The sequence below is a fragment of the Lolium rigidum genome, chromosome 5 (genome assembly GCF_022539505.1).
Source record: "Lolium rigidum isolate FL_2022 chromosome 5, APGP_CSIRO_Lrig_0.1, whole genome shotgun sequence".
NCBI classification, from domain to species: domain Eukaryota; kingdom Viridiplantae; phylum Streptophyta; class Magnoliopsida; order Poales; family Poaceae; genus Lolium; species Lolium rigidum.
The window spans coordinates 241,211,578-241,222,005 of NC_061512.1; the positions used below are offsets into that span (position 1 = coordinate 241,211,578).

The 10,428-nt window shown below is 45.4% G+C and overlaps 1 protein-coding gene across 2 annotated transcripts; it reads left to right on the plus strand.

Moving 5' to 3' along the window:
• Positions 1-354: 354 nt before the first annotated feature.
• LOC124655121 (cytochrome c oxidase assembly factor 5) lies at positions 355-5,080 on the plus strand. Of its 2 annotated transcripts, XM_047194079.1 has the most exons (4): positions 355-491; positions 712-816; positions 4,778-4,821; positions 4,959-5,080. In XM_047194079.1, exons 1-3 carry the CDS (start codon positions 423-425, stop codon positions 4,817-4,819), a joined length of 216 nt encoding a protein of 71 aa, XP_047050035.1. In that variant the 5' UTR covers positions 355-422; the 3' UTR covers positions 4,820-4,821; positions 4,959-5,080. The 2 variants fall into 2 exon arrangements, with proteins under 2 accessions (XP_047050035.1, XP_047050034.1); XM_047194078.1 differs by having other exon boundaries at positions 4,778-5,080.
• Positions 5,081-10,428: the final 5,348 nt, after the last annotated feature.

The window sequence follows — 10,428 nt, forward strand, 5'->3', positions numbered from 1 at the left end:
CCCACCATCCACCTGGTCCTTCTCTCTCCTCTGTCGTCCCCATCTTACTTTCCCTCGCCACACGTGGTGAGAAAGAAGAACTCTTATGAGAAATTTTCTAACACTGCACGTCAATTGCCGCGTGTGGAGCAGGTTGCCCTCCCTTTGTAAAGGTCAGTCCATTTCTAACAAATTCGCTGGCCGACAAGGGTGTCTGGGCCGGGCCTTGGAGATAAAGAGCAGATGGGCTGGCGTGTATTCATGTTCCAGTATAGTCGAGCCTGAGGTTACCTTACCGTGGCCCGGCCCACAAGGCCCAACTAAGATCTCTCTCCCACGACCTGCTGCGTCGGCCGCCGCCGGAAGGAGGAGAGACACGCCGCCGTCTCGCCTCTTTCCCCTCCCGCAAGCCGCAGACAAGCCGCCGAGCGAGCGAGGGGAAGATGTCGAAGTCGTGCAAGGGGCTGGCCATGGAGCTCGTCAAGTGCCTCAGCGAGACCGACTGCGTCAAGGTCAGCCGCGGCTCCTCCCTCTCTCTCTCGCCCCTCGCTCGCTGTGCCGCCGCTTGTTTCGATTCGATTCGATTTGGTGTGCTCGGATGTCTGTATGCCAATACCGTGGACTGAGTGCATCGGGCAACGAGTGAAGGGAATGATCCCGCCCGCCCGCCCGCTGCGCCCTTGTTGTTCGAGCGGCGCTGACCGATTTGCTCCTGCGGTTTCTCGCGCGCAGGTGCAGAATAGGCCCTACAAGGAGTGCGCGGGGGAGAAGGTGCCCTGCATCACCAGCGAGTGCGTCGGCCTGCGGGAGACCTACTTCAACTGCAAAAGGGGCCAGGCAAGTCTCCAATTTGCTCGACTACGCCTTGTTTCCTGTCCATAAGTTTCGCGTGTGATAGCTGTTTCGTTGTTCATCACCTATGCCAGTTTCCTTTCGACGAATTCTGCTTGCAATCATTATTTCTGTTGCGCTGTTAGATACGGAGTATTAGTATTATGTGTGCATGTGAGCGGCTAGCTGATCTGTGGGCGATGAGCTTGTCTGCAATTTAATGACAAACCGGCATCCAGCACTTGTTAGGTACTTGCAACGGTGCTAGGCCCGCACTCCCTTGGGGTTGCAAGTTTGATGATCGATGCATTATTATGAACCAGCTTCTCTGGTACAGTACATGTAGTTGGCAGAGAGCTCGCAGTTGAACATGTTTTGGGCCTGGCACAAAGCCTGCATTGATGGTTGAATGGTTGATGCTCTCTCAGCCAACGCTCAGGCTTTGATTTGTGGCATATGATAAGTTAGTTAGGCTTTGATTTGTGGCCCTGCTGGATGTCCAAAGATTTCAGAGTCGAGCTGGATTTTACACATATATATGATGAGTGTATCGTTGATTTAATCTGAATCAAGATAACATGAGGTTCTTTTATCCACCTCGAACTAGAACAGGGTCGAGTAAGCTAATAATACCCGTGGAATTTAAATCGCTGGTAGTCCTTCCTGTGAACTTTAACATTAAGTACTCGGCCCTTTACATGTTTGTTGTACTGTTTTTTAGTATCTATGCATCTTAAAACTAATAAAACCGTAGTATTTCCATGTTGTACAACAGACCTCACCAAAGATGTGAGAAAAAAAATACAATTGTAAGAATGATCAAAAGCAAAAATCTTTTTTCCTTGCTTGTGCAATAAGAACAGTAGATTTTGGACTGATGGTCAGAATCAGAATTTCTCTCTAACTATTCCGGTATGCCACATATCCTCAAAATATCCATTATTGAAAATTTAAGAAGCAGATTTAGCTTGAAAATGGCTACAGTATGATAACTTGAGTACATGATGATCAATAAATGATATCATATGTATTTGTTCTCAATAAATGATGGCAGTTTGGATGCTTACCTTCAAATTCAATTGCTATATATGTCTCTGGATTCGTTGGGACACCACATTATAATATTAAAAGAAGTGAACCGTAATTTGTTGACTCATGATAAACTTGGCTTTTCTCCTGCAATCACACAATATAGACGTGACACAGAGATCCATAAACTTCGTAAGCATTATTCCATTAGATAATTCAGTTCCAAATTCTGCTGCCGTCACAGACGCAACTCCTGCATTTGTGTTTATTGAATTACTTGGATTGCTACTCTCAGTCTTTATATAGTTGCTTCTCTCAATCTTTATATAGTTTCTTCGCTTTATTGACTTGGATGGTTTCATATTTAAATTTGGATCTCTTCATCTTCTCTGGAGGCTTCAAAAGCCTCCAGAAACTGCTTCCAGCTGAGCCCTGCGTGGCTTCGCTCGAGAGCTACCTTTTCCGCAGATCTAGCATCTAAATATTTATTTTGTTAAAAAGGATAACCACTTAAATTACCCCAATGGATAAATGGCATAATATCATCTCTAGCCGAAGAGGTACTTGTGCTGTGCTCAATTTTATGGAAATACAAATTTATGCTATGCAAGATGGATTTGTATGGAAAGAAGAACATTTTAGCATACACTCATTATTAACTGTTCCTTCGCTTACTGTGAGAGAATCCTGATTGCGATATGACTAAAAATTACATTTTCACACTCTATCCTTCATCTCCAGCGGACACATGATTTGGAAAATTTGCATACATTTCTGCATTTCAACATAATTTCATTATAACTGATGACTTAAGGAAAAATGTTTACCATCAATAGACATCATACTTAGACTTCTAACACAGCACACACTAGATGCGATTATATCCACTAATATTTCAGTTATCGGGTGCGAATGATTGTCTTCTCGTGCCAGTCCTACACCCCAGTGTTGCTACGTGGAACATTTCTCCTTCATTGTCTCCTTCACAGGACCACTCTTCCATCACAAGATTCTAATGAACTATGGACAGCTGCATGTCTGTCTGTTATCTTGCGTCTCTTTGCAGGTTTACAATACTGATAGCCGCACTTCTGGCTAGCATCTCGCTCGTAAATAAATTAATACAAATGTGAAAGCTTATTCTGGACAATTGCACTCTGAATGATATATGATGTAGAAAAAACATCTGTCCTCGTATCCCTGTTGATATCTGAAATGCTCAAGGTGTTCAATATTGCTGTTTGTATCACCGTTTTCTTCAGAATAAACAATATCTGAATCACGATAACATAATACTATTCTTTTATCCAGCAAGGTAGGCTCTGGTAGTCCTTCCTATTAACTTGAAAATTAAGTACTTGGCCCTCTATATGGTAGGTTTATTGGGATATTCACTCTGGCTCATAGAAGCATTTGCTCCCGTTGTGTGAATCTACATTTCGAAGTGTAAAAAAATTCTAAAATAAATTTTTCCATGTACATCTACACATTTTATGTTCGTACACAAGTTTTCAAAAGAAAAAAAAATTTCTGTGTCTCATGTAAAAAAGACAAATTTTGATGCTATAACACGACTACGTACAGGATATTTTTTTGTCTTTTTTGTACACGCCACATAAAATGTTGTTTCTCCACGAAAACTTGTGCACTAACATAGAATGTCACGATGTACACCAAAAAGATTATGTCCGAATTTTTTGACATTTTTAAAATTATTTTTAAATTATTTTGTATAATGGGAGCATTTGCTCCTATGAGCCAAAACGCTGCCTCCAGGTTTATTGGCTTTTAGTATCTATGCATCGAAAACCAATAAAAGGGTAGTAATTCAATACTCCCTCATTTCCTAAATATAAGCCATATAGTTTTTGGCACGGAAATTAAAGAAGACATATTGAGAGAAAATTACACCAGGTTTGGGCGGGATTACCACTAAACATTTGACATGAGAAAATAGAGGACTTTTCAAAAGATAAGAAAATATAATCAATTCCCTAATAAAATTTCCATACAAGTGGTGTGTCACACTCCTATATTCTGGATTTTTTCTCGAAAAACTATATGGCTTATATTCAGGAACGGAGGGACTATTGTGCAACAGCCTGTGCACAAAAGATCTGAGAAAAGAACTACAATTCTAAGAACAATCAAAGGCAAAAATCCTTTTTCCTTGCTTTTCATATTAGGTTCTCTCCCTAACTTCTTCGGTAGTTCTTTACTGTAGATTAAAGTACTACTCCCTTCGATCCTAAAAAAATGTCGGAAACCATAGTCTAATTACGTCTTATGATTAACTCCATCTAATTGAATCAATTCATTTAGCCCGCATGCATGCTACCTGTCCGTGCTATGCAAAGCAGCGCATTCACACCACGCCCTTGCGTGACGGGAGTGTGGGTTGATAAGACAAGAAAATGGAGGGTGTTTCTGCAAAATCGTATGCCTGACATTTTTTTAGGATCAGAGGGAGTAGTAGATTTAGCTAGAAAGCCCTGTAGTATGATAACTTGGTTACATGAAGATTATAGTCATTTGGATGCTTACTTTGAAATTTAATTGCTATGTACATTTCTCGTGAATAAATACTTCTTATAGACAGCTCATGCCATTTCTTTCTTCATGGATATGATCATATACTCGTTTGCCTCACATTTATGATAGCCCATTATCCTTAGGTGTACAAGTTATGAATGTGACAACGACCTACTTTAAGAATATTTGATAGGTTTGGCCTATTATTGTTGCATTAGATGTTAAGAGCTGTTGCTCTTCCCCCTCCTTTTTAGATGGCTATCCATTATAATGGTCCATATGTTTAACTTCCTTTGGTACCATACTGGATTATTGGTTGCTATATATTTAATCATTATCCTGTTTAGGCCTTTTCGACTGTTGTTTTTTGCATGTGGAAATGCTAATTTTGTCAAAATTGCAATAGGTTGACATGCGAGCTCGGATACGAGGGAACAAGGGCTATTAATGGTTGTGCATGCAAGCTCCCTTATCCAGTTGAAACTTCTAGCCAAATTATTCACTACAGGACATCTTGTGTTCCGTACATAATTTTGATCTCTCTACACAATCATAATGTAGTTCATATTGTATTTTCTTTGTGCTAGGAGAAATGAACGTACTGAGCACACGAGCAGCAGTTTCACTTGATGAGAGGGTGCATCTCTATTTTTCTGCCTAACTATTGTCTTATGGACCATCAAAAATGTTAAATCACAATTTAGTTTTCCTTCATTTTTCTGTTAAGGAAGATGAACTGACTCAATAGCACGTGAGTGGCTCCGTTTGATGAGAGGTCTTTGTTACTGTCGAAACTTGTCTCCAGAATTCCTCGGGCAGAAAAAGGCAGTAAAATTTATATCTGTAAATTTGCTTCGTTTCTTAATTTTGAGCATGTCATATGTATCTTGAAATACAAATTTCACCTCGGGTGAGCGTCTTGCTTCTCGAAAATAGCCTATACACATCTTGCATGATCGGAGTTGCCCTGCTGAAATAATCTTACATGGTATGTACAGCTAACTACATAAGCAGTCTACTGATTCTCTATGCACAGTACAAATTATTCGCAAGTTTAGCATCGCTGTTAATCTGGTTTTGGTGGAGTCGTTTTCAGATACTAAGTTTTCTTTTTTGCTAGCTCTTTATTCGTCCTAGTCGAAGTCAAGGGTCACGATGATTCCACTTTTTCTTCTTTTCTTGCTCCCTTCTAGTTGTTGAGAAATCCCTTTCTTATGCCAAAGCCAGATTCTTGAGTCCAAAGATATGAGCCTCCTTTTCCACTGCCTATCTTCTCGATCCTATCACCACCACATGTACAGTAGTACAATTGTCCATGCTATTTCTCTCTTCCCGATTGCCGTGATGGAAGCATGTGCCCTGCCCGGGGAGAAGAGAAAAAGAAAGGAGCTAAAACTGCTGGGGATCGAGGCTAATGAGCCGGCCATGATTAGACCGGATCGGACGGCAATCCCGACGAAACCGATCGAAACCACTGACCTTTTTGGCCGATGCGTGGCGTCCCCATTCCTCAAAGCGGATCCTAAACGTTTCAAGCGCAAGCGACTGGAGATCTCTCTCACCATACCGTGCCTATTAATTACAAGGGACTTCATAGCTCAAGTTCTCTTCCTCTTTGAGATGATTTATAAGACCTGTTTAGTTATGTTGTACTAATCCAGTCTGAAAACGTAGAGTAAATATCATGGAACCTTAACACACATGAGGCTTCATCTTTCATGCGCGGGGTTCTAGAAAGGCGGGCATATGAAAAGAAAATCCAGGATTGCAGTGCAAAATCTAGTCTAGTTATGCAGGGATTGTATTTACAGTAAAGTTTGTTTGATTACTCCATACAGGAAACAAATTATTCTTTACAAGAAATTTCAGTGAATAGAAGTGATCAAACCAGCACAACAAAAATCCAAGGATTATGAGAACCAACCTGAGGTTGGGTGGTTAGGAGGGTGGTTGTACCCCCAGCCCACCAGAGTTCAAATCCCAGGTTTGACATCTGTGTGTCTCGTAAAGGCGGAATATTCATTCAGTGGGAGGCGACGTTCCCGTCGACAGCGAGGCGCCTGTGGTGACTTCGTCAATTTCAAGATCCAATCCACCGGCTCAGTCTTCCGGAGGTGCTCATAGGGGTAGGATGTGCGTGTGTGCGTTCATAGGGGTGAGTGTATGCGCGTGTATGTGAGCGCTTGCGTTTGTACTGTGTTTCTCAAAAAAAATCCAAGGATTATAACCCTCCAAAATTTCTATAAAGATATATCCTTTGATTCAAAGTGACCGTTAAGAAAACCACCACTTTTAGGTTTCTCTTCACATAACCACGACTTATGTGACTAGTGCCATAAAAATTGTCCTTTTCTCATTTGGGTCATGTTAGCACTTGAATGTGCAGTTACGATTAGACTTTCTCTCTACGTCGGATGCAAGAAGCGATGTCAAATGCATTGTTTGCTTATTTTAAATGTTGTGGTTTAAGTGGCAAGCGCTTCACTGGGCAAAATATTCATTTTAATGTAAGCCCTTCCAAAAAAAATATATTCACACCTTGGTTGAGGAGGGGGGGGGGCAGCGGCCCCTGCTTACATCAAGACCACGTCTGGAACGCAACATTTTCACTGCCGAGGTGAGATGAGAGGAGGAACAACAATGTTAAGTTTACGCGTGATTTTCATAGGCGTTCCCGATCAGCTCCCCCACCGCCGTGTCCCGATCAACTCCACTGCGGAGACATGGAACGAAAAATAACATCATAGTTTCCGTTTGTCTGTCTGTGTGTGGAAGAGAGGCCATCGGAGAAGGGGGTTATGTCCAATATAGGGGATGGGGAGGGTTATGTAGGATCAAGTTTTTCGTTAGCACGTGTGTTTCTGCTTTTTGTACATATATCTCTTATGCCTGTTTGGAATGCCGGATTTTCAAAGGAATTTCAAATGATAGGATCATGTTCTTTTTCGTCAAGTTTTTCATCAGCAACTGCTTCTTGCTAGATTTAGCTCTTAGGACATGTATAATGGTAGAGAAGGCTCGCCTTCTCTTAGACATCCATGTTATCTTGAGAATACACTAAATATAAGTGGTACAATGCATTATCTTTTATTGTCATCTCTAGCAATTAATGAGAATTAATTAATTTTAATAGGAAATTAGGTTGAGAAGGGAAGATACATGGTACAACGAAGAAAACAACCTTCTCTTATTTTCTAAGAGATCATCTCTTAGCTAAGCGAGTGCAACCTTCTCTTTTTTATTCTCTCTTTTTTTCGAGGTGAACAGGGGAAAACCCCACCGGTTGTTATTCATACTCGAAAGCAACCAAGAAGCCAGTCCATGTACACAAGAGAGGAAAACAGGGGGGGAGGGGGGGGGGGAGAATTATTTATGTTACAACTCTAGAAAGTATATGGGACCGGAGCCGGTCAAGTGGCTCCCGGTCAGCAGGGCGGAGCCGCCATCTCCAAAGAGATAGGTCGTCACAGGCGCGCCGGATGGTCGAGGCGGTAGAGTGGCTAACCCCGTTGAAGACGAGGTCATTCCGAGACTTCCAAATGGACCAAAGAATGGTCGCAAGTCCGAAATGCCACGTGCTCGGAGGCGGCCGGTTCGGCCCCTGAAGATCCCAGATGGAGAGCCCACCGGCTGGGATTGGGACATCCAGTCTGACCCAGAGCTCGGCAGCTCTGGGGCAGTCGAAGAACAGGTGGCGCCCAGACTCGGGGGCACCGCAAGCAGCACACGTAGAGGAGGGGCGCACCCCTTGTGGAAGAGGTTCGCCCGGGTGCTCAGGCGGTCGATGTCGAGGAGGTGAGCGAAGATCTTGACCTTGGTGGGGATCCGGAGGGACCAAGTCAAGCAGGCCGCAGTGTCGACGGGCCGCGCTGGTGAGAGGGCGCGGTAGGCCTCACGGGAGGAGAAGCTGGGCGTCGAAGGAGAGTCAATGGCGCGGTGGTCGGCGCCCTCCTAGAGCACCGTGTCATCGATGAAGCGGCGGATAACCAGGAGCTTGGCCTCAGCAACTCCAGTAAGGCGGTCCTGGAGGTCCAGGCCCCCCGAGACCACGGAGGCCACGTACGTGTGGCGGCGCGAGCTGTGGGAGAAGAGGGCGGGAAAACGCGTCGCGAGTGGCTCCCCGGTGAGCCACTTATCCAGCCAGAAGGAGGTGGAGCGGCCGTCCACCACAGTCGCTCTGGTGATGGCGCGGTAGAGAGGGAGGCACTCCTCGACGATCCTCTCCAAGAAGGAAGGAGAGGAGGAGGGGTCCCCGAAGTCACGACCTGTGTGGGAGAAGTACCAAGTCTTCCAAGGCAGAGGGTTAGGTTGATGAAGCTTATGGACAAAGTTGAGGAGCAAGCACCTGTTCTGCCTGTGGAGATCCTTGATGCCGAAGCCACCCTCCTGTTTAGACAACAAAACTTTATCCCAAGCAATTAGACAACGAGCACCAGAACAGGAATCCTTCCCGGTCCAGAAAAAGGCGCGGCGCCTCTTATGTCTTATCTATACTTTCAATGACCCCATGTGGCAGCAAGTAGGAGCACATGTAGTAAGTAGCAATATTATCCAGGACAACATTACACAACACGAGCCTACCCCCAGCGGACAGCAGATGCGCGCGCCAACCTGAAAGTCTACGGCCAAAGGAGAGAACTAGAGGTGCGAAGGCCGAGGCCGGGAGTTTTGTGGGCGAAAGAGGTAAGCCCAGGTAGGTTTGAGGGATGGTAGAGATGGGACACCCAAGAACGGAGGCCATGGCGGATGCCACACTCGACTCAGTGTGCATGGGAACGAAGCAGGATTTGTGGAAGTTGATCGCGAGCCCAGTGACCAGAGCGAAGTCATCCAGGACTTGCTTGAGGCAGACCGCCGCCTCGACGGAAGCCTGGAAGAGGATGAGGGTGTCATCGGCGTATTGGAGGACAGTGCACAGGGTATCCGGGGAAAGAGGGTGGGCTAGGGATCCAGATTCCCATGCTTTACGAATGAGACGTTGCAGCACATCTGCAACGATGATGAACAAGTAGGGAGAGAGAGGGTCCCCTTGGCGAAGCCCATTCCGGCAGCGGATCCAGCTCCCTGGGACACCATTCAGCAGAATCGCTGTGTGTCCCGTGTCAAGGATCTTCCTCATCCAAAGGCACCAGCGGTCGTCAAACCTCTGGCCCGCAATACGGTGAGGAGGTTGTCCCAGTTGACGGAGTCAAAAGCTTTGCGCAAGTCAATCTTGAACACAAGAGTGGGTGCACGTCTAGAGTGACAGCACCGGAGGAGGTCGGCCGCATACACAATGTTTTCCGAGATGCATCTACCGAAGAGGAAACCAGTTTGATCGGCATCAACGAGAGAGTGTATGGCGGTCTGCAGCCTGGTGGTGAGCACTTTGGTGATTGCTTTCATAATGCAGTTTTGCAGGGAGATGGGCTGGAATTGCGACGGGTGAATAGGGGCATCAATTTTGGGGAGGAGCACAAGAAAGGCACGGTTAATACGCGTGAGGTCGATTGATCCGTCAAAAAAAGAGGAGAACACCGCAAGGACATCCTGGGAGACAGTCGTCCAGAAAGTGTTAAAGAAGGACGGGCCAAAACCATCAGGCCCAGGGCTGGACTGCCTGCTCATAGTGGTGAAAGCCGTTTTAACCTCTTTCGGAGTAAAGGGAGCGGAAATACTGCCGGGCGGCGCGCAGTTGGAAGGGTAGAGGGACGAGATGTCAAAGCGCCAAGCGGTGGGGTTGACAGTCCCAAGAAGGTTGGAGTAGTAGGAGTGGAGAAGAGAGGCTTTCCCCAGGTGGTCGGAAGTGTCCATCCCGTCAAACGAGAGGAGCGGGATGGAGTTGCGATGGAGCCGGCAGGTGGCAGTGGCGTGGAATAATTTCGTGTTCTCGTCTCCTTCAAGAGCATACCTAACTTTAGCTCTTGTCCTCCAGTAAAGGGAGTTTTCCTTAATAGAAAGGTGTAAGGCATCCATAGTGAGGGAGCGAAGGAGTCGCTCAGGGGGGAGTGAGGGGGCACCCCTCTTCGAGGAGGTCGAACAGTTTGATAAGAAGGCGACAGTCTTCCTCCCTCTGGG

Coding starts and splice junctions, on each gene's coding strand:
- LOC124655121 (XM_047194078.1), top strand. CDS start 423: ATGTCGAAGTCGTGCAAGGGGCTGGCCATGGAGCTCGTCAAGTGCCTC. Junction 492..711: donor GCGAGACCGACTGCGTCAAG/GTCAGCCGCGGC, acceptor TCTCGCGCGCAG/GTGCAGAATAGGCCCTACAA. Junction 817..4,777: donor TCAACTGCAAAAGGGGCCAG/GCAAGTCTCCAA, acceptor AAATTGCAATAG/GTTGACATGCGAGCTCGGAT.